Source organism: Peromyscus californicus, unplaced genomic scaffold (genome assembly GCF_007827085.1).
Source record: "Peromyscus californicus insignis strain IS unplaced genomic scaffold, ASM782708v3 Scaffold_5__1_contigs__length_169319896, whole genome shotgun sequence".
NCBI classification, from domain to species: domain Eukaryota; kingdom Metazoa; phylum Chordata; class Mammalia; order Rodentia; family Cricetidae; genus Peromyscus; species Peromyscus californicus.
In genome coordinates, this window is record NW_026294573.1 from 156242059 (window position 1) to 156267813 (window position 25755).

Sequence of the window (25755 nt, forward strand, 5' to 3'; positions counted from 1 at the left end):
CCTATTTTTGGGATGCGTACATTTGGGATGTATACTGATGCAAATAAATTAGGAATGGAGGGTTATATAGCAAGAAATGCAAGTAGTCCAAAATCCTTATGCTTCTGCCTAAAAATCAAAATTATATGCCATTTTAGTGGTTTTATTAGATTTTAATGAAACTATTAATAAGATTACTGATTCTCAATATGTAGAAAGAGTTGTATTATACATATAAACTGCTGAACTAATTCATAATTAACTTTATTGTTCATGCAACAACAACAGGCAATCTGGGAAAGAAATTTCCCCTTTTTATATTATTCATGTTTAGTCTCCTATGTGATTTCCTGGGCTAAAGCAAAAGGAAATCAAGAAATTGATAACTACTAATAAGAAACATTCTAGGAGCTTCAAAATTTTACTAAAATCATCATGTTATTAGTAAAGGTTTAACAAAATATTTCATTAGGTGATGACAAGTTGAAGAAATTATAGAAATATTGTCCTACTTGCTTTGTGTAATCATCATGTAGTTTACCTGCAGGAATTAATCATAAGGGCCTCCACAGAGAGGAAATTTGGCAAATAGATGAATTTCACTTGGCAGTATTTGGAAAATTAAAATATATACATGTAGCTAGAGTTTTCCTGCCTGGCCCACAGTCAGGACAAATCTCTCTCACCCGCCAGTCCCACAGCCATTCAGACCCGACCAAGTAAACACAGAGACTTATATTGGTTACAAACTGTATGGCCGTGGCAGGCTTCTTGTTAACTGTTCTTACAGCTTAAATTAATCCATTTCTATTAATCTATACCTTGCCACATGGCTTGTGGCTTACCGGTACTTTACATCTTCCTTGTCCTGATGGCGGCTGGCAGTGTCTCCCCCACCCAGCTTCCTGTTCTCTCAATTCTCCTCTCTGTTAGTCCCGCCTATACTTCCTGCCTGGCCACTGCCAATCAGTGATTTATTCATTGACCAATCAGCAACACATTTGACATACAGACCATCCCACAGCACTTCCCCTTTTCTTTTCTTAAAAAGGAAGGTTTTAACCTTTACACATCTCCAAAGTCAGCTTGGTATATTTGGGAATTTGGGCGTAGCTTCTCTTACTACTTCTTGCTGGAGGGGGGCGCTGTATCTTCTGGGGAAACAAAGAAAATTTTAGGATCATAGAGTAGTCCGTGAGGCTGTATCATCTGAGCCAGTTGCCTTGAAACGGTTCTGGATGTTGGATCATCTGGGCCATGGTGTCATCGGAGACCTTTCAGGTGGTCTTGGCTGGTCAAACCTGATGTGTCTTAATCTGGAACAAATCCATAGCCTCTGGTTTCCTGTGGAAACAAAAGCAGAGTCTCCTTCTCAAAGTAACATATCTTTATATCCAAATTTTGAAGTCAAGGTACCTTTAAAATATGTATATTGGTTTAACTCAGCTTTTTTTTTACAATCAAATATCTCTCTGTAGTTAAGAATCCCAAAGACAACACAATCCAGATTCTCTGTGTGATATCCATCTTTACGTGGCTTATTTTTTATACCACCTTTACTGTCTCTTTAAAGACTTTATTTTTTAAAACTATCTATTTGTTTCTATAACTCTATATATCATCTTTTTTTGTCTCTTTCAAGCCTACGTATCTTTTACACACATTGTAAACTATTACATCTGAATCTGTCTTATTGTGAATCTCTTGCCTTAAACTGCAGCAGCTGTGGCTGCTGGCTCCACCCACCTCAGCTTCCCAACATGGCGGTGGTTTACCTCCAGCTCTGGGAACTATCGTGGGTCTATGCTTTTAGCCAAGCAGCGTGTAGCCTAGAAACCTCTTTTTTTGTTTTGTACTAGCAAAGGCTAAATCTACCAAGCAGCTTAATGTGCCACTTGCAGAGGCCTCATTCCTGCCATACCGCAGGTCGAGCACGCACACTAGGAACCCACCAGTAGCTCAAACCGGCAGCTGCTGCTCATTTGAGAGAGACAATTAGGAACTGTTTTTAGCTCTGTTTTAGAATCTTTTTTCAGTTTTTAGGTGGAAACTCTTGCCCCACGTTGGGCGCCATTTGTTGCTTGAGTTTTCCTGCCTGGCCCACAGTCAGGACAAATCTCTCTCACCCGCCAGTCCCACAGCCATTCAGACCCGACCAAGTAAACACAGAGACTTATATTGGTTGCAAACTGTATGGCCGTGGCAGGCTTCTTGTTAACTGTTCTTTTTTTTTTTTTTGGTTTTTCGAGACAGGGTTTCTCTGTGTAGCTTTGCGCCTTTTCCTGGAACTCACTTGGTAGCCCAGGCTGGCCTCGAACTCACAGAGATCCGCCTGGCTCTGCCTCCCGAGTGCTGGGATTAAAGGCGTGCGCCACCACCGCCCGGCTTGTTAACTGTTCTTATAGCTTAAATTAATCCATTTCTATTAATCTATACCTTGCCACGTGGCTTGTGGCTTACCGGTACTTTACATCTTCCTTGTCCTGATGGCGGCTGGCAGTGTTTCCCCCACCCAGCTTCCTGTTCTCTCAATTCTCCTCTCTGTTAGTCCCGCCTATACTTCCTGCCTGGCCACTGCCAATCAGTGATTTATTCATTGACCAAGCAGCAACACATTTGACATACAGACCATCCCACAGCATATACATCATATTATTGATATGTATTCCAGATTTTAATGGGCATTTGCTGTAAATTCTGAAGAGACTTTTGCTGCAACTACCTTTTTTATTATTAATTACCTAATATTTGCATTGACATTACCAACATAAATTAAAACTGACAGTGCTCCTGATTATGTGTCCAGTAAGATGAAATATTCTTTGTGCATTATAATGTAAAACACAATATTGCAGTGATAACAAATAATACTACAGGACAAGCAATTGTTGAAAGATCTAATCACATTCTAAAAGTGATGCTTATAAAACAACAGGGAAAAGTGGATACTCCCAGATAGATTACATAATGCTTTACTAATTTTAAAGTTTTAAATGAGAATGAAACAAGGACAACAGCTACTGAAAGGCATTGGACTGTGGAAAAACTGCAGAACTGAGTCAGCCTTTATATAAGGATGTTTTGACATTACAATGTGAACCAACAAAGGTGTTATGATGGGGTTGAGGTCATGCTTCTACTTCTGCAGAAGACTAAAAGTTGTGGACACCATTGAAATTAATAAAACTTCAACATGAGCAAGGAAGTTTTTTGGATGCCTTGGCTGTTGACATGGATAACAGTACTCAGGGAAGAAAGAGATAAAGAAAGACTTGAAGCAGACAGCTGATCCTCCTACTTGGTGACAGCATAAGAAATTGTTGGAAAAAGTGGAAGCAATAGTTTAGCTGGATAATGAATGTTACAGCTTTGTTCATTGCTCTGGTGTCTGTAGTAACTGTACAGATAACAGGGACTAATCATACTTACTGGACTTATATTTCCAATCCTCCAATTAATAAAGGGGTAAATTTTGGATATTTGGATATTTATGTTGTAGTCAATGAATCTTCTTGGCTACCTGGTTGTTATGGCCACAGAGGACCTGCTAGGCTCCAGGAAGATGGTAAGTAAATTACAAATTATATTGTGAGAGTACAAGGAATTGCTATTTGGATTGGTAAGGAACTGTTTAAATATAACCTTTCAAATTTGGTTATCTATACTTAATACTACCCAGTATTTTTCTAATAAATTACATATGCTCCATGCATATTGTTTTAGAGGATAGGAGATTAATGTTACTAGTTCCAAAAATCTGCAGTTTTGTGATATGTGGGTTACCAACAAGGAATCTGCTTGGATGCATTGACAACAATATAAAGAGTCTTGGATACTCTTTAACATCTCCCAAGTAGAAGTCATTGTTTGGTGTCCTTATGTCATGTCTTCCCTTGAGGAAAATGTTCTCACTCTTAATAGAGATATCAAGGTTTGAATGGAACTAGGGAAATTAGTCCTACTTTTGAGGTCTCTAACTAGTGCCATAGAGTTGGGATGTCAGATTACATGCTGTGTTTTGACAATTTAGTTCAGAGTAATTTGTAGAAATTAGCAAGTGTTTTATATTCTCTTAAAGCATGGAAAAAAAGGTTAAATATTAATGGTGTGTATAATGAATTGCTAAATGATCTTATTAATCAACAACCTAGAGCCAGATATTGGGATGAAAACCAAGAGATCAGAGGAGCAAAAAAGCCACAGCCACAAGTTCTTACCCTAGGAAATCCTCAGTCCAAGAGAGAGCTACTTCCTGTACACTCACACCTATATCCTTTCTGTGCCCTGCCATCTCACTTCCTCTTTCTGCCCAGCTACATCATTCCCTCTTTCTGCCCAGCTCTATCACTTCCTGTCTGTCTGTAAAGACCTTCAGACCTCTATGGTGAACTAGTGCTGGGAATTAAAGGCATGTGCCACCACTCCTGTCTCTTTTCTCAATGTGGCCTTGAACTCACAGAGATCGGAATGAATCTATGTCTCCTGAATGCTGGGATTAAAGGTGTGTGCTACTATTGCCTGACTTCTATGTCTAATATAGTGGCTAGCTGTAGCATGAATCTTAAAGAGTCTTATTAATAAATCAAACCCAAGGCCAGTTTTAGGGGTGAATGCTGAAAGATCAGAGAAGGAGAACAAGCCACAGCAACCTCACATTGCCAATTCTTCAGCTGATCCTGTTTCCTCAGACCTGAAGTCTCTGAGTCCTCATTCAGAATGAATCTCAGCTGAACTGTTTGTTTCTCAAAAGCCTAAAAGCTTAACCAGGCTCTGGTTCCTGGTCCTCACTCCTTATATACCTTTCTGCTTCCTGCCATCACTTCCTGGGATTAAAGGCTGTTTCCAGTGTGGCTTTGAACTCACCGAGATCCAGATGGATCTCTGCCTTTGGAATGCTAGGATTAAAGGTGTGCCACCATTTTCTGGCCTCTATATCTAGTGGCTGTTCTGTTCTCTGACCCCAGATAAGTTTATTAGTGTTCACAATATATTGAGGAACCCAATATCACCACAGCTGGCTTTTTCTTCTGTTATCCAGATAAGCTTTATTGGGGTGCACAAATAAAATATCACCACAATGACGATAAGTATGCTTTGTCCTTTAGGTTGGATAAAAGTCATTACTTTTCTAGCATTTGTAACATCATGTATTATTGAAAGAGCCTATACAATGGCACCCTAATAAGTATAATATCATCTGTAAATGCTATACCTGCATACTGATATTAATGCTAGTATATTATTAGATGTATCTTCATTCAAGATAAAAAACTCTGACAAAATTAGTACTAGAAGAATAATACTTGAAAGAATTATAGATACATACCACCAACTGAAAGCCAATGTTAAACTAACGGATGGGAAACTGAGAGTATTTTCTGTACATTTTAGAATGAAGTAAGTGTGAATTCTGTCTTTACTATAGTACTTGCTGACTGATCTACAGCAATAAGACAGGAGAAAACCAGTTGTGTTTAATTCTACCCTAGGTCTTTGGGCCATTCAGATTCTGGTTCCTGTCTAATCAGGTAGTGTCAGTCATGGGCTCCTTCTCCTGGCTTGTGCCTCAAGTTTTCCTTCAGTTAGCTTAATATTGGGTCTAGGTTGGTGGTCTATATCAATCATTATAATGAATAACATTCTTCCCATCCAGATTTCATCAGAGTTTTTTCTTGAATGTTATATTGAATTTGTTGAAAGTCTTTACTGTACTAAACAATATGACCATGTGATTTCTATACATGTCTAACAATGTGCATATGTTCATAAAAACCTTGTACCACTGGAATAAAACCAGTTTTATTGTGATGTATAAATTTGCTAATAGTTCTCAAATTTAACTTCCCAGAATTTTATTCATGTTATATTAGAATATTGTCAAGACTTTGTATAATGTGTCCTTATATAACTTTGGTATCAGAATAATGCTGGCTTAAGAGAATATGATTTTAGACTTTTATTTTGTTTTCCATTGTATAGACTGTGTAACATTCTGAGAACCATTGATTCAAATCAGTGATTTGTTGGCTACTCCTACAAGCTGTGAGCCACCAATTCCAAGCACATATTGCAGGCAGGACAGGTTGTGGATAGAAGGTTTTGTGGCTGCGTTGGTGTCCCAATTCCACTGGAAGCCTTGCCTAGTTGTGAAGATAACCAGATCAGGCTTCTTATCCTCCATTGCTGGGAATCTCTACTAGGATCATCCTCAGAGATTCCAGGAAGTTTCTCTTTTACTAGGTTTCCACATCATCTCCCCAAATCCTCCCATTCTGGTCAACTCTCCCTATAATCCCTCTGTTCCTCCCTCCCCAACCTGCTCCTTCCTTTTTCCATGCCCACCTGCCCATGGTCCACATACATATTATATTCTATTTCTACTTCCCATGAATATCCATGAGTCAGGCCTAGAGCCTTCCTTGTTAGTGTCTCTGAGTCTGGGAATTGTAGTCTGATTATCCTTTAGCTAATAGCTAATATCCACTTATGAGTAGATATCATGCATGGCTGGCCAAAAAGTCAATAAAATAATTCCTAGTCATATTGTGCTATACTTCAAAGATATTGCCTAGCCCAAACATTATCAGAGAGTTTTCCTACAGCAGCTAATGAGAGTAGAATCCGAGACACACAATCAAACTGTGGGCAGAGATCTGAGAAACATGCATAATAGAGGGAGGAAGAATCATAGGGCTGGAGAGGGCTTGAGGTTACCAGAAGAACACAACCTGCACGACCCATAGAATCAACTAAATAGGACTCAGAGGGCTCACAAAGTCTCAAGTGGCAGTCATGGAGCTTGCATGGGTCTGCACTAGGTTTCCTCATCCAGCCTTAATATGAGGGTTTGTGCCTAGTCTTATTGTAACTTTTTATGGCATATTTGGTTGACATCCCTGGGAGACCTGCTGTTTTCTGTAGGGAAATGAAGGAGTAGTAGATCTGGAGGAGAGGAGAGGTGGAGGAGGAACTGGGAAGAGTGGAGGGAGAGGAGTTTGCTGTCAGGATGTATTGTATGAGAGAAGAATAAATAAAAAGAAAAGTGAAAAGAAAGACAAGAGAAGGAAATAAGAGATGCAGAGTATAGTGGATATCTGGTCTATCTATGACTTTGAGGTACAGCACCGCAAGATATAGCAGGTAACTGTTCTACCTATAACCTTGAAGTTCCTGTCTCCAGGGCATGGCCTTGGGGACACTCTCTTCTCTCACTCATGGGCCTGGATGGTGTGGACTGACTCAAGTAGCAGAACAGTGAGAGACTGTACCTCAGCCTTCAAGGATTCTGCAATAATTCTCCTGTTCAATGAATTTTCTTTCTTAATAAATTCTTTTTACCCATTAAGCAGACTCCCATCGATATCTCACTTTATCTCACACCCAACCATGTGTATCTGAGACCCAAGTGCCCATATTGGGGCTACTTGTATGACTAAACCTTAATGCCCACAGGCAGCTGCTGGTGAGTTCTCCACCCTGCAGAACCTAAATGCAGCCCAATCCCCCAGGAGCTGCATGACCCCTGCTCAGGTGACCACCGGTATACAGCAGTTATATAGAGAGTCTGTAGTCCAGTTAGCTCACAAGGTGTGTGAGCCAGGCACTCCCAGGCCAGCCAGATCATGCAACACCAGTTATTATAAAAACTGACAGAAAGCACATGCATTTAGTGGCAGATAGAGAACCATGCCAGAGGGAAACATGCCCATGCTAGGTACCTTTCTAGTTCTGCAATTGTAGAGGCTGGACCAGGTCACAGACCCCAGGCTTGTAAGAGATGGCCAGCAGACCATTCCTTTACTTTTAAAACTGTTTGGTGTAGCTGCTGTCAACTCCATCTTTTGAAATTCCCACTGCCACTGCTACCATCACCATTCCGTGTGCAGCCACCACCATTGTTCAGTGTATTGACTCATTTGTTGTACTCTCGGCAGCTCTGGCCAGTACTCATGGGTAGGGGTTGCCTGGGTGAGTGTTTGGTTCACAGAAGCCCATTCAGGGAGCTGAGTCAGCTCACAATTGACCTGTCTTGGCGCTCCTCCTTTGACACCTACTGGCAAAACATTGATACTACATCCAAAAATCATCCAGTGAACCAGGCATTCCCCAAACTGGTTCATTACACCTGCAACATCTGGACACTTAGGACCATCTTTTGAGGATCTTAGCTAAGATAAATTACTTGATAATTTCACACTTTAAACTGATAATAAATAAATTTTTTTCTTTACAAATTTTAAGTACATTTTACGTTGTGGTGGATAATGTAACAATTCGAGAATTTAAAGAGTTCTTTGTTTATACTATGGATGAAATTTACAAGACATATATGACCTTCCTGGGATGTATACAATTTTTACCATAATGGTGATTAGCGTAGTAATTCATATTATATCATTAAAAACTGGTTTAATAACATCACCAAATATGAGATATTAATGAGACTAATACAGACTTTGCAAAGTGGTAATGAGAACTTAAGCAAAAGGATTCATTCTTTGGAATTTGCTAATTTACCACATAAACTTCAGTCTTCTAATAATAAATTGACATCAAGATTTAATTCTATTGAAAATAAAGGTGAAAAACTAATGGAAAACTCAGTAAATCTGCAAAGCAATCTTAATGCCATATAGACAATTTCTAAGAAGGAATGATCATCACTAATCAATAAAATGAAATCTTTAGAATAATTTGTTTATGATGCACAGAAAATCTTTTTTGATTTAATGAAGTCACTGAAATAATTACAGTACAGGAAGTAGAGAATTTAGAAAAGGTTGTGGTTAATCAATTTCAAGCTTTGGAAGAGTCTGTTAGAACTGATAATCAGACTGCTAACAAGAAGAAGGGAAATGCTAGAGAGGTAATAACATTACCAGTGCCTTACAGAGTTAGGATGTCTTAACTAAAGTCACTACACATTATGACATATACCCTGTAACTGTTTGTGAAAAGCCAGCAACTGATAAATATTCTGAAGAATATATAGAATATGGAAGCCTATACATATAAAAAATTTAAAAAACATCATGGAAGCTGTAGTTACCTATGATATACATTCAACATAAGTGAAACAGATGTTAAATATATGGTCTTCTAGAAATAGGATCATGCTAAGTGACTGGAATACTTAGTATTAGCTGTATTAGAATATAACCAGTAATTAAAATGAAAAAAGTGGTTGAGAGAAGCTAAGGTCTTTGAGCAGCAAGGTAAGATTAGAGGCTTTGAGATGTCCCAAGACCAAATTCTTGATGAGGGCTGCTTAGATGACATAGATGAACAATCTACATTTGATGAGCATAGATTATCCATATGCCATACAGCAGTCTTAAATGCTTGGGAAAAGATTCCAGAATGAGGGAAACCAACTAAGGTATATACAAAAGTTATCCAGGGGTCAAAAGAACTATTTACTGATTTTTATTTTAACAAAGATTGACCAAGGCTATAAATAATACAATATCAGACCAAGAATTAAGACAAATAATTAATTCAATCTTTGGCTTTTGAAAATGCTAATATAGAATGTGAAAGGATAATTTAACTTTTAAAGATGAGATCAGCACACATAGAAGAATGGATCCAACATGAAATCAATGTTGAGTCTCTTAACTATGATGATGAGGCTTAGATAGGAGAGGTGATTTCCAGAGGTGTAAAGAGGCATCAAAGTGCCAAATTTTAACTGTGGCAAACCAGGCCATATAAGAAGAGATTTTATACAAGGCACTTTTAGAAGCAATGCTTCTTCTAGAAATGCCACAAACAGGAGACCAAAACTTCTGGATTATGTAGAAGATGTGGCAAAGGCCAACATTGGATCAATGAATACAGATCAACAAGATACATATGAGGCAACCCTTTACCACTGGGAAATGTCTCAGGGGACCTCTTGCAGGCCTCCAGATTGAATGTGGTCCAGTCATTTCCAGTCACTATGGAGGAAATTCTTCCCCAGCACAGTTAAATAATCCATGTCTTACATAAAGAATAATTCTGCACTGGATGGTATAACAGCTTTGATAGATGGATCTAAATTTTGAAACAATACCATAAAACTAATATTTTGGCAGAGTTTCATGAATGAACAAAGATCAAAGCTTAGAGTATGAATAAATAGCCTTATTATAGAAGGCTTAGTGGACACAGGTGTAGATATGACTATAATTACACCAAATCATGGCATCCAAATTGGCCTCTTCATGAGGCAGGTTTCCAATATTTCAGAATTGGAACACTATCTCAGGTAAAACAAATTTTGAGATGGGTTGAATGCTTAGGGCCAGAAGGACAGAGAAAAAGTCTGAAACCATATATGGGTGAATATAGCAGTGAATTTATGGGGTCGTGATCTGTTATAGCAATGGAATACTCAGATCAATATTTCCCCAATTTTAGAAGTTGAACATACACCAATTCATGTTTCTGGGAATAATATTATAAGATATTACAAAAAAAATCGCAACTAACCATTCACCAACATAAAAAAGAGTACAACGGCCATTGAAGTACCAAAAGCCCTAGTTTTAAAATAGATAACTGATAAAACTGTCTGCATTGGGCAAGGACCTATGACACAAGAAAAACTACAAGCCTTAGCACAACTGTTTCAGGAGCAGTTAAATGTTCAACATATGTAAGAACCTATCAGTCCTTGGAATTCTGTACTTGTTATTAAAAAGAAATCTGGAAAATGAAGGATGTTGATAGATCTGAGGGCCATTAATAAAGTATTTCAGCCTATGGGCTCCCTACAGAATGGGATGTGCTTGCCCTCTCTGCTACCTAAAGGATGGCTTATTATAGATATTGACTTAAAAGAGTGTTTTTTAACCATATCTCTATAAGAAAAGGATAGGTACTGCCTTCAAGTACCTACTTATAATAATTCCCAGCCAGTCAAGAGATATCACTGGAAGGTCTTCCCATGGGGAATGTTAAATAGCCTCATCCTGTGCCAATATTTTGTGTGAAAACCATTGGAAATAATTCCTGCACAATTTCCACAAGTTATCATTTACCATTATATGGATGATATCTTATCAGCTGATCCAAAGTTAGATACTTTAAAAAGCATATTTGATTCTTGAAGTAGTAAATCAATATTTTCACCTCCTCTTCAAGAATTATAGGATTATGAACACATGCTGCCATGCCTCATTCTTGTTATTTTATCAGTACGTGATATATTGATTTATAATTGATCAATAAATTGTGAGTTAAAAATATCAATCTGAAAAATCAACTGTATAAAAACTAATTAAAGAACAGTAACAGACACAATCAGCATTTCCTATAAAATGAGACTCTTTTACAAACATTATATAACTCAGATCATAGACATAGTAATATATTGATACATAATGACTGCAATACTTATATATCAGGATATTTTTTACCCTCATCAGCAATGTTTCTACAGTGAGTTTATATAACAATACTAAAAACATTAACCTTTCATTTTGAATGTTTTCTTTTTGAAGTCAGGTTTTCTCTGTGTAGCCCTGGATGTCCTGGAACTTGCCCTGTACATGGGGCTGGGCTCTAACTTAGAGATCCACCTGCCTCTGCCTCCCAACTGCTGCAACTAAGGTCATGCACTATCATTGTCTGGCTAACATTAACCTTTTAAAATCAGTTATTCTAATACATTGATATATAAAGATCATCTCCTTATAGCTTTCATTTCCCTTCCCTGACAATGGAATTCTGATGTTTTTCTTTTACCATCATTGCCTGGAAAACTCTTATTGGATCACTTTAATTGCAATAAATGGAGTATAAATCTCAGTTTATTTGTCTCTAGAATCATTGTTCTTATCATAATGATTAGGCTAAATTGTTAAATTTCTTTCATATGTGCCACTGTAAATATTAAATTTAATTAAGTTTTACTAGTTATAAATAAAAACATTTACTTCAAAAAAGCATATTTGAAGAAGTAAACAAAATTTTGCCTCATGGGGGATTAAAAATTGCTCCAAAAAATACAAAGAGGAGATTCTATTAATTACTTAGGATATAAGATAGATCTACAAAAAATTAGTTCCCAAAAGATACAACTCAGGAGAGATTGATTGTAGATTTTAGTGATTTTCAAAGATTGTTAGGAAGCATTTCCAACTTACCAACTATCATTGGAGTATCTAAAGCTGGACTAGTAAATTTGGTCAATGACCTAAAAAGGGACCAGGACTTAAATAGTCCAAGTAATTATCAGGCTGAGAAGGAATTGACTCTAGTAGAAAAGAAAATATGAGAGGCACATGTGGATTGTGTTAACCCTGAACTTAATTGCATTCTGGTCATAATCCCCTCCAGACACTCCCACAGGGATTTTGATTCAAAGTAAAGATATTATATTGGAATGACTATTTCTACCACATAAACCAAGTAAGAAGTTAAAGGCATATGTGAAAAAGATCTCTGATTTGATTGTAAAGGAAAATTAAGACTTTGTCAATTGACAAGAATGGATACAGCATAAATTGTAGTACCTTTAATTAATGTGGAAATATCTTTATGAAAAGATAATGAATACTGGAAAAGAGTCTGCAGTAATTTTTTGAGAGAGATTAACAACTGTTATTCCAAAAGCAAAAGAATAGAATTCATAAACAGAACTGAATGAGTCCTTTCTCATATTGTATGGCAAAAGCCAATCTCTGGAGTCCCCGCATTCTATACTGATGAAAATAAATCAGGAAAGGTAGAAAATAAATCAGGAGATTTAAGTAAAGTGGTTCAAAGCCCTTACAATTCTGTGTAAGAGTCAGAACTGTATGACATTCTTATGGATCTGATGGACTTCAGAGAACCTCTCCATATAGTTACTCACTCTCAATATGCAGAGAGAGAGTTGTTTTACATATTGAAACTGCAGAATTTATTCCTGATAACACAGAACTAACTTCACTATTTATACAATTACAGGAAATAATCAGAAATAGGGAACATTATATATATATATATATATATATATATATATATATATATATATATATATAATATATGATATATATATATATCATACAGGTCTCTCAGGTCCTCTAGCACAAGGTAATGATGAGACTAGAAGTCTCAGACTTTCATAAGAAACACCATGTAAATAGCAAAAGTCCTACATGTTCCTTCTATAACCAAACTCCATTACCTGCAGGAAGTAATTCTAAAGGTATACAAAGAAATAAAATTTGGCAGATGGATGTGTTTCATTTTGCAGAATTTGGAAAATTATTATATGTATACCATATCATTGACACCTATTCAGGATTTCAATGGGCAACTCCTGTCTGTTCTGAAAAGGCTGATTCTGTAATTAAACACCTATTAGAATTTATTGTCATCATAGGAATACCTATACGAATTAAGACTGACAATGCTCCAGCATATGTCTCAAGTAAAATGAAACAGTTTTTTGAGTATTACAATATAAAGCATATTACAGGTATACCACACAATCCCACAGGCTAGCAGTCATAGAAAGATCCAATTGAACTTTAATGGATATGCTAAATAGACAGAAAGAGTTAACAGTGACCCATAGAAATAGATTACATAATGCTTTATTAATCTTGAATTTTCTCATTGCTGATGAGAAATAGACAACAGTTGTGGAGAGACATTGGATAACAGAAAAAAACCTGAGCTAAACCAGCCTGCTTACTTCAAAGATGTGTTGATCTCTGAATGGAAACCAGGATAACTCCTACACTGGGGAAGCAGTTTTGCTTTTGTTTCTGTGGGGAATGGAAAGCGATGGATGCTAATAAAATTAATAAAAATTCAATTTGACCAGGAGAAACCCCTTGATGAGAAGTGATAGCTCATCCACTGATGTGATAATTCTACAAGTTGTAAAGAAAACTCAGAAACAAGGGTCAAGGCAAGGTTATGTTTTTTGTCTTTATAGGAAAATAGAGATACCCATCTTCAAGAAATAAAAAGGCTTTGGTCACAGACATCTACAGAGAAGGGAAGGATCTATTGGTACCAATGTACTCTACAGGGTGTTATCTCACTGCCTGACATCAATATCTCTTTAACTCTATTGTAGTCCTGATTCAATTAGAAATCAAGCTGGCTTTGAAGTTGGAATGTGGCTCTCTCCTTCTCTAAACCCAAGCATGTTGCTAAAAGAAAAATTTGGGAATTCTGTGTCTTATCAAGAGAGTCTTCTGGTGTGGGACAGAAGAAAAGCAATAAACTAGGGACCATTGTTGCCAAGATTCTATTTCTCTCCATGCTTATTTTTGATTTCTGGAAATACTTCTTCAAGTGTTACATCATCCTAAAATCCAAGCTTTCCATTTTGATATTAATAACTTTCAACTTTTCCACAGTGAAAAGTAAGCCTTTCCAATATCAGTCTTGGAAGTCTCCAAAAGGAAGATTGGGCCACAGACTCTACCTGGTCCATAATGATGCCAATGAACCAAAAAACATCACACAATGATCAGCTTTGAACTGCAAACTCTTCAGGAAATTTCCAAGATGACATGGTCCATCATATTGCAATTCTAGTCAGAATCTCGAATAACCATATCCATTACTATGAGCCTGGCTACAGACTTTACAGCTAGCCCTATTGAGACTCAACCATTTAGGATTCTTAAAATATCCCACAGAGATATTATTGCATCCTAAACAGCAGGAAGCAATTTTAAGAAAACGATGCCCCCTCTCCCAAAGATTTCATTTTCTCAGGGTTATGGATAAGTTGTTATAGGGTTGGATGGAAAAATAAAATTTAGAGTCAGGATTCTCTTTAAGAAAAGAGAAAAAGGGAATAGATAGGTATAGGATATTAAGGTAGATTATTGTATCTACTAGTAAACTAATTTATCAAACTATCAGACTTAGATAATTTTCACTGATATGGATTCTTATATTGACACAAATATAAACTATTATTCTATTTCTATTTAAGGTAAGTTGTATATTGATACAAATTCAAAATTATAATTGTCATATTGTACATATGTTCCTCCTTCTATTTGAAATCTTTTGTATATTGATACATATTAAGGATATTGTTGTCATGTTGCACTATACATTTCTATATCCATTTAAGATAATTTATATATTGTCAGAAATTTGAGGTAATTGTCCTTATAGGGTACATCTGTTTACAGACTGTTTACCTTGATATGTGAATCCTTAGTCTTTAGGTTATTTAGATAGTTAAGGCTTATGGATTAATTGTTACCCATGCTTGTCATATCTATAGTTATATTAGTTAGGTTTTATGAGACTACATTTACCCTTATCCCCAAACACACAAAGATGCAACAAAGAAAGAAAATTACACACCAATCTCCCTCATGAACATGTTGCAAAAGTACTAAATAAAATACTGGCAAACTGAATCCAAGAACACATCAAAAAGATTTTCTACCATGACCAATTAGGCTTCATACCACAGATGTAGGGGTGGATCAACATATGAAAATCTGTCAATATAATACACCACATGAACAAAGTGAGAGAAAAAAACACATGATCATCTCATTAGATGCTAAAAAATCCTTTGACAAAATCCAACACCCCTTTATAATAAAGTTCTTGGAGAGATCAGGAATACAAGGAACATACCTACACATAATAAAGGCAGTTTACAGCAAGCTGACAGCCAACATCACATTAAATGGAGAGAAACTCAAAGTGATTCCACTAAAATCAGGAACAAGACAAGGCTTCCCACTCTCCCCATATCTACTCAATGCTGTACTTGAAGTTCTAGCTAGAAAAATAAGACAACAAAAGGAGATCCAAGGGATACAAATTGGAAAGGAAGAAGTCAAAATTGAGCTATTTGCAGATGATATGATAGCATACATAAGTGACCCCAAAAATTCTACCAGGGAACTCCTACAGCTGATAAACTTCTTCAGTAATGTGACATGATACAAGATTAACTCAAGAAATCAGTAGCTTTCCTATATACAAATGATAAACAGGTTGAGAAAGGAATTAGTGAAACATCACCCATTTCAAGAGCCACAAATAACAAAATACCTTAGGGTAACTATAACTAAGCAAATGAAAGACCTATAAGACAAGAACTTAAAGTCTCTGAGGAAAGAAATTGAAGGAGATATTAGAGAATGGAAAGATGCTCATGGATAGGTAGAATTAACATTGTAAACATGGCAATCTTACCAAAAGCAATCTGCAGATTCAATGCAATCCCTATCACAATTCCAACACAATAATCAATAATCAACTTCATATGGAAAATAAAAAACTCAAGATAGCCAAAATACTGCTATAGAATAAAGCAACTTCTGGAGGCATCACTATCCCTGACCTCAAGCTCTACTCTAGGGCTATAGTAACAAACAGCTTTGTATGGGCATAAACACCAACATACGGATTAATAGAACCGAATTGAAGACCCTGGTATTAATCCATACACCTATGAACACCTGATTGTTGGCAAATAAACCAAAATTGTACAATGGAAGAAAGATAGCATCTTCAACAAATGGTGCTGGCATAACTGGATGTGAACATGTAGAAGATTGCAAATAGATCCATATCTATTGCCATGCACAAAACTCAAGTTCAAGTGCATCAAAACCCTACCATAAATCCAGATCCACTGAACCTTATAGAAGAGAAAGTAGAAGGTAGCCTTGAATGCATTGGCAAAGGAGACCACTTCCTAAATATAAAACCAGTCGCATAGACACTGAGAGCAAAAATCAATAAATGGGACCTCCTGAAACTGAGAAACTTCTGTAAGGCAAAGGACATGATAAATAAAACAAAATGGCAGCCTACAGAATGGGAAATGATCTTCACCAAACCCACATCTGACAGAGGGCTTAACTCAAAAATATGTAAAGATTTCAAGAAATTAGACATCAAAATACCAAACAATACATTTAAAAAATGGGCTAAAGAGCCAAATAGAGAATTCTCAACAGAAGAATGTCAAATAACCAAAAGACACTTAAGGAATTCCTCAACATCCTTCGTCATTAGGGAAATGCAAATCAAAATGACTCTGAGATATCATCTTACACCTGTCAGAATGAAAAAGTTCAAAAACACTGATGACAGTTTATGTTGGAGAGGATGTGGAGCAAAGGGAACACTCCTCCACTCTTGGTGGGAGTGCATACTTGTACAGCCACTTTGAAAATCAGCATGGTGGTTTCTCAGAAAATTGGGAATCAATCTACCTCAAGATGCAATGATACCACTCCTGGGCATATACACAAGGGATGCTCAATCATACCATAAGGAGAATTGCTCAACTATGTTCATAGCAGCTTTATTTGTAATAGCCAGAACCTGGAAACAGCCTAGATGTCCTTCAACCTAAGAATGGATTAAAAAAAAAAGTGCTATATATACACAATGGAGTAAAAACAATGACATTATGAAATATGCAGGCAAATGAATTGAGCTAGAAAATATCATTTTGAGTGAGGTAACCCGGACTCAGAAAGACAAACATGGTATGTATTTACTCATAAGTGGATCCTAGATTAAAACAATGCATAATTAGCCTACAACCCACAGCTCCAGAGAAGCTGGGAAACAAGAAGGCCTCTAAGAGAGATGAAAGGATCTCCTTGAGAAAGGGAAACAGGATATCTCCATGAGTAAACTGGGTATGAGGGAGGGCAATAGAGGTGAGGGGATGAGGAATTAAAACATGAGCATGGGCAAGCTGGGAGAGGAACAGGGTAGGAGAGCAATAAAAGATATGTCTTGATAGAGGGAGACATTATGGGGTAAGGGGGAAACCTGGTGCTAGGGAAATTCCCAGGAATCCACAAGGATGACACCATCTTAGACTACTAGCAATAGTGAAGTTGGTGCCTGAACTGGCCTACCTTGGTAATAAGATTGGTGAATACCCTGAGTGTCATCATAGAGCCTTCATCCAGTAACTGATAGAAGCAGATGCAGAGATTCACATCCAAGCACAAGGCTGAGCTCCTGTAGTCCAGTCAAAGAGATAAGGGGGATTATGTGAGCCATGTGTGTCAAGATCATGATGGGGAAATCTACAGAGACAACTGAATCAAGCTTGTAGGAACTCACAAACTTTAAACCGACAGCTGTGGAACCTGCATAGGACAGGACAAGGCCCTCTGTATATGGGTGACAGTTATGTTGCTTGGTATATTTGAGGAACCCCTGGCAGTGGGATCAGATCTATCCTTGGAGCATGAGCTGGGTTTTTGTAACTGATTACATATGGTAGGATGGCTTAATTATCCCTGATGCAGCAGGGAGGTGTTTGGTCCTGCCTCAACTGAATGTACTAGGTTTTGCTGACTTTCCAAGGAAGGCCTTTCCATTTTGAAAGAGGAGACGGAGGGAGGGTCAGGGAGGGAACCTGGGGGAGAGTGAGATGAGTAATGAGAGGGGGATCTGTGGTGGTTGGCATGTAAATCAAATTAAAAGAAGAACTCTGTTTTTAAAGAAATTTAGCTTATTTTTCAAGTGGATCATTTGTTTCCTTGACCATTTTTTAATTCTTTGTATATAGTGGATAATAATTCTCTGTCAGATGCATATTGACAAAGACTGTCTCCTGTTCTGTGGTTCTTTTAACTCAATTGATTTATTCTTAAGCTGTTCATAAGTCTTTTAGTTATATGAGGTCCCAGTTGTTGATTGTGCACCTTAATTTCCTGGCAAGTGGAGTATTCTTTAAAAAGACTTTTCCTACAACTGTACATTTTATCATACTGCCTGTATTTTCTACCAGAAGTTTTTAGTGTTACAGATTTCAAATTGAAGTCTTTAATTGACTTGGATCTCATTTTCTTGTGCAGGGTGATAGATATGGATCTAATTCCATTGTTCTGCTTGTAGACATCCAATTTTAAATGTCCTTCAATAGATAAGTGGATACTGTAAATATGGCAAATATACATTCAGCTATAAAGAAAAATGAAATCATGAAATTTTCAGGTAAATAATGGACTTAGAGAAGACTGTATTATGTGGTTTAATACAATTTAATACCAACAGACTCAGAAAGATAAATGTTGTGGAATATTATTTTACGATGTGTTACATTCGAATATGAGTGGAATATTTGTTTAATATTGCAAAGGTATATTATAGTGTTTTATGTTGCATTTGTTTAAGTCTGTGAAGATGTACTACTTTGACTGTCTAAAACATCTGATTGGCCAATTGCAAGGCTGTAGAAGGAACAGGCAGGGCAGGCAGGCAAAAAGAAAAAATAGGAGAAATCTGGGCCAGGGAGAGATTAAGGAGCAAGAAAAGGAGGATAGTAAGACTCCAGAATCTAGACACCCAGCTACATAGACAGACACGGAGAAAGAAGTAAAGAAAGATACAGTGAGCAGTACTTTTCTGTAGCTAGCAGTTCTGGGCCCTGCAGTCCTGTGGCCTGCTTATATAATATTCACACAGAGGCTTAATATTATTTATAACTGCTTGGCCATTAACTCAGGCCTACCACTGACTAGTCTTACATTTAAACTCAGCCCATTTCTGTTAATCTGTATGTTGCCACATGTTCCGTAGCTTAATTGCGTGCCATTACTTGCTGCTCCCTGCATGGTGGGCTGGCGTCTCCTGACTCAGCCTTCTGCTTCCCAGAATTCTCCTCTCTGCTTGCCCCACCTATACTTCCTTCCAAGCTACTGACCAATCAGCATTTTATCAACCAACAGAGCAACACATATTCATAGCATATAGAAAGACATTGATAACACTTTTCTCTGATTTTTTACTCAGAAAATTAAATATAGTGTATAGAAAAATGTATCCAATTTTGTATGATGATCTTTACATCCTGCTACATTGCTGATAGTATGTATTGGAATCAATGGTTTCCTTTGTAGTCTATGGGTGTTTTACATGGAGTGTAAATTGTTGGAAAATAGAATAAATAGACTTCTTTCCTGTGCTCTGTATTGTAGCAGAAGTTTTCCTGTGTCCTGCCTACTTCTGCAGCTGCTAGGTCCCAAGTGAACACACAGAGGCTTATATTAATTACAAACTGTATGGCCTATGGCTCAGACTTCTGACTGGCTAGCTTACAACTTAACTCAACCCTTTCCTATTAATCTACATTTTGCCACCTGGCTTTGTGGCATTACCTGTTCTCTCATATCTTGCTTCTCCTGATAGCACCTTGAAAATTCTGCCTAAATCCACCCTTCAGCTCTGTCTTCAGTTTGAATGCACTGCCTAGCCTTATTCTGCCACACCATTGCCAAAATAACTTTATTTATCAACCAATGAAAGCAACACATATTCTCAGCATACAGAAAGACATGCCACAGCACTGATAAAGTGAGATATCCACTGGAATCTGCTTAATGGGTAAAAGGAATTTACTAGGAAACAAAAATCAAGAAACAGAAAAGGAGAGTTATTGCCGGGTCCTCAAAGTCTGAGGTACAGTCCCATGATATTCTGCCGCATGAGTCAGTTCACACAGAGAGAAGAGAGCTGCCTACATGCATCTCAGGTTTTAAGGGTAGCCTTGAGGTTATGCCCCAGGGGCAGGTACTTTATTGGTTGTCAAATACATATGGCCAGCCTTGAGTCCATATACACACCAGCAACAGAAACAGATCAGCAGAGTGTATTTACATATAAATATATATAGTATATAAAATAATAAATATAGGAAAAGAGGCTATCAACATGAGAGTTTGAGAACACATTCGAGGAATTTGTGGAAGAGTATCTATGAAGGGCTAGAGGAGGAAAGGGTGGGAAAAACTTAGATAACTTGATTTCAGTTAAAACAAAAATAAAATTATATGTGTACATATGTATTTATGCATTTATGTAGGCCATTTGTAATGTATGCATTTGTAAGTGGAAGTGTGCTGAAGAGGGGACTAAGAAAAGATAACAGAACTATATGCGATAAGAAACAGAAGGACAACTATCCGGAAGAAGAAAAGGAAACATCCAAAAGGTGGCAGAGAGAGTGGAAGAACGGTAGTGTCATCATATTGATGACAAAATATAATGGTATATATAGTGCTCACTAATTTAATATCAACTCGACCCAAGCTAGGGTCATTTTAGAAAAGAGAACGTTAATTGAGAAAGTGCCCCACCTTATTGACCTATAGCAAGCCTGTGGTGCATTGTCTTGATTGATGATTGATGTGGGAGGTCATGGGTCACTGTGGGTGTTGCCACCCTTGGCCTGGTGTCCTGGGTTGTGTAAGAAACCAGGATGAGCAGGCATTGAGGAGAAATCTACTAAATAGAATTTCTCCATGTTCTCTGCATTAGTTTGCATTTCCAGGTTCCTGCCCTGGCTTCCAGGACGATGGATTACAAACCGTAAGATGAAATAAACCCTTTCCTCCTCAAGTTGGATTTTTGGTCATAGTTGTTCTGTCACAACAACAGAAATCCTAACTAAAACAAACAAGTATTGAAATGCCACAGTGAAACTCATCACTCTGTATGTTAAGCAATTTTTGAAAAATAGATAAAACTTTACATGATATGTAATGAATTCTTTTCATTAAATCTTTTAGATATTACAGGTAGAATTGTGTGCAATTATTGTCAAACTCTTATGGTACTGTGAAATGTGCATGAGAATTATTGCTCCACAGAAAATAATATTGTATTCTCAAAAATGTCATTATAACATTGTCTTTGGTATGAAAATATCAGAGACACTTGAAATGCTTATGATAGTGAGAAGTATTAGATCAGAATGTTTAGTTAACTGTAGTCTATCAGAAAGTCCTGTATGATGTGTGGTGGAATAAAATATAACTGGCATTTTAATATTCCAATTGATATATATATATATATATATATATATATATATATATATATATATGAAAGTACAATGTACTTTTCAATGCAAATACACCAAGAGAGATGACTATACGTAACAGACTTGATAGTGGATATTTCCAGGAAGAGAAAAAGTTTTGAAGTTGAGATGAAGTATATTAAAATCTGAGACCTATGATAGCTTTATAAATGTGCTTTTACTCATATATACTTTATATAATTATTACTTATTTCAAGATGCTTTTATCACATGAAATAAAGCCAAGTGTGTTTAAAAATCTCAATCATTTTCTGAAGATTCTTAACATTCCTAAGTTTATATAAAAGACATGGCTGAAAGAAAGCTAAATTATATAAAGTCTACATTAATGAATATATATGAGTACTTTAAATATAATCCCACATTATAGAGAAGATTGTACTTCATAATATAGCATGAAACAATCATATTAAAATTTCCCTCTAAGTCTGAGGCAAACTCTTATGGCATACTGCTAGATATTTATATGAATGGATTTACCTGCTATGTTGATCAGGAGTGATGCTCCTAAATATGAATAGTTTACTTGGAGAACGGCATCTGCAATCTGTGAGGCATCAGGAAGTTCAGCATCCAGTGCATTTTCAAACCTGGATATATTCTCCTTTTTCCCAATCACTAACAGCACAATCCCAGTTAGAGAAATGAAACAAAGAACAGCCATTTTCATGAGACTGCTGATAGTCTGAAATTGAGCCACTGTTTTTATCCCTCGAGCATTGAGAATTCCAAATGACCATAAAACAGCCAAAGACAGACATTTCTTTGGGAACTCTGGAGCTGGGCATCCAGAATAGAAAAGTTGAACTAGATTACTAGCTATTAGTAAGCATAGAGCACCAATGCCTAGGAAATGACCAAAAAGCTGTATCCAAAGACACAGGAAAGCAACAGAGGATCCAAAAGATCTCTTGAGGAAATAATAAGGTGCTCCACTCACAGGGAAGGTGGTTGCCAACTCTGCAAGACAGAGAGCCTGCATCATGTTCATCAAGCCACAACCTGCCCAAATACTTAGGGAGACAGGGATGTTCAGTGAGGAGTATTTTAATACTCCTTTAGGAGACACAAACAAAATCCCTGTCCCTAGGGTGGAACTAAGCAAAAGCATGTTTCCATGGATGAATCCTAATACTCTTAAGAGCTGCATGGTTTTGCCTTTTTCTCTCTTTTAAATCTTCAAAAATAACTCTTCTTTATTATGCTTCTCTGTAATTTTCTGCAAATGCCTGTCAGACAGAGTGTTGCCTTGACTAAAACATCTATTCCTTATAAGAGATTTTTAAGCCTGAACTTAACTTGGGTTTTAAAATAATTAACTTTTAGCTGGGTGATGATGGCACATGCCTTTAATGCCAGTACTCTGGAGGCAGAAGCAGGAAAATCTCTGAGTTCAGTGCCAGCCTGGACTACAAAGCAAGAACCAGGACAGCCATAGCTGTTCTACATCTCTACCCTATCACAAAAAACAAAAACAACTGAAAAAAACAGTTTTAACTTCTTTCTGAGACCACAGCTAACATATTTCCTGTTAATAATATTTAAAATACCAAATAAGCCAATGATAAAGCCACTATATGCTAATCAGAAGTATTTTCAGTCATCCTGAAAAATACTTTTGGATGTAAAACACTATGCCCCTACAGTCTGTTTGCTTGCTGGGCTAAAACCAATACATGCAAGGCCATTGATAGGGTTAAAAAAAAGGGGGGGAGGATTTTCAAGTAAAAGATACTGGAAAAGTCAAGGGACATCTAAGTCTATTACTCCTCAAAACAAACAAACACACTAAGTAAAACAAACCAAAAGAAAAAAACAAAGAACAACAACAAAACTTATATAGGTAAAACATGCAAATCATCTTTTATAAGGCAGTGCAAGGGCAGCAAGATGAACGTGCTGGGAAAATCTCCTCATGGAGCTGTGCTTCTTCTTTCTTTTTTCCTTCTGTCCCTTTCAGGAACAACACCATCCATCTTGACCTCCTGGAATTAGTTCCTGGAATTCTTCAGTCAAGCACATTATTATTCTACAAGTTAAACATTATAACAGTGTACCTACTTCCTCTCAGTTGATGCACATGACTGAGTAGTGAAGAACCCTCACCATTCTAATGTGAATTCGTCACTGATGTTCTGGTTCCTGCCAAGCAAAACAGGATTATTCAGCAGTGGAACTTCTAGTCAACTGAGGCTTGCTTTTCTTTCACAGTTAGAATGCAGTACAGAAACACAGTTTAATTTCAAGGGACAACTCGGAAGAGAACAGATACTGTTTTAATGTTATTATACAACCCTGAAATACTATTTCACATATTTACACCAAGACAGTGTCTTATAGCTGTATTAGATACTATTTACTTGGAACTCAGGTGGGCAAAGATTTGAACTTCATGGCCATTTAGCAACTATAAGCAAGATGCTGTCATTTCATTTTCAAGAAATCAATCCCTGTTTTCTTGTAGTTATTAGTGTATATTACTTCTACTCATAAATACATTTCAACTGTGACAGTTTGGCACATGAAAGCACATGATTTTGTTACCAGAGATAGTCTCAGTAGTATCCCATTGAGGTGAATTCCGGGTTCTTTGTGTGTTCTTCTTTTTTAATTTTTCAAGATTGTAACTTGAACAAAGCGAGAAAGATATGGAGTCCTAACAGAGAAAATTTAATTTACATGAAAAGTGAGAGTAAAAGAATAAAGTAATTGCACAGGATGGTTCAGGCTTGAGTAAGCATGCCACTCCAAAACCTACCTCTCCTGGTCTAGGGACTTTTATTCATGAAAATGATAGGGAGTAGTTTTATGAGGGATTATCCTTTTATGCTCTTGCAGATGATTGACTTGTTTTCTTCATGAGTGTAGCAGGTTTGTATAATCCTTGGGATGGTCCAGAGCAATTCTGTTATGGCTTTTCTTGATTGTTGAGTACTCAGATTAACTTTTTTTTAATGGCTCATATATTTGTAAGGCTTAATTTTCCTAACTTGGGTGTATTTGAGAGACATGATCTTTGCAAATTTTTATGAGAACCAAAGGAGACATTATCTTCAGTAACTGCTACTCTTTACAAAGATGTGTTGTCTCTATCTAAAGGGTGCTGTGGGATGGTCTGAATGTCAAATTGCTCTGATTGGTCAATAAATAAAACACTGATTGGCCAGTGGCTAGGCAGGAACTATAGGCGGGACTAACAGAGAGGAGAAAGGAGAGAACAGGAAGGCAGAGGGAGACACTGCCAGCCGCTGCCATGACAAGCAGCACGTAAAGATGCCAGTAAGCCACAAGGTATAGATTTATGGAAATGGATTAATTTAAGATATAAGAACAGTTAGCAAGAAACTTGCCACGGCCATACAGTTTGTAAGCAATATAAGTCTCTGTGTTTACTTGTTTGGGACTGAGCGGCTGTGGGACTGGAGGGTGACAAAGATTTGTCCTGACTGTGGGCCAGGCAGGATTGGAGGAAAACTCTAGCTACAAAAGGGATCATGAACTCTCACTCTAGATGATCTAGCTAAGACATGGAGACTTGAATCTTGTTCCAAAACTGAAATGAATCCCTGAAGTAATATTTGGAGTTTAATGGCATCTAGGCATGAAGAAACAGATTAATTTAGAATTTTATTGACAATGTCTGAACAACAGAACTAGAAGAAACAAAGAATGACCTTAACTAAAGGAAGGAATCAAGATATTGACGTCAAACTTTAGACTCTGAGTCCTATGATTCAGATAGCCGATACATTTTACTTGTATGGCCTATCAATTTTTGTCCAGCATTTCTGACTAATCCTGACCGACTAACAGGAAAATCATTCTTCTTTAAGGAAGAGACACAATACCCCTTTCAGCAGTTAAGTGATATAAACCCTTTCAATATTTAAAGCCCTTGCCACTAGTGAATATATTTGTCTTGTAGGGTAGTAATACTCTGAGCAATC

At 37.0% G+C, this 25755-nt stretch overlaps 1 protein-coding gene across 1 annotated transcript in view; it reads right to left on the bottom strand.

Moving 5' to 3' along the window:
* LOC128097668 (solute carrier family 7 member 13-like) overlaps positions 1–22958 on the bottom strand; it is a 42391-nt gene extending 19433 nt beyond the window's left edge. The window contains exon 1 of the mRNA XM_052718328.1: positions 22289–22958. Coding sequence (XP_052574288.1) covers positions 22289–22958 — 670 coding nt within the window. The remainder of the gene's footprint in view (positions 1–22288) is intronic.
* Positions 22959–25755: the final 2797 nt, after the last annotated feature.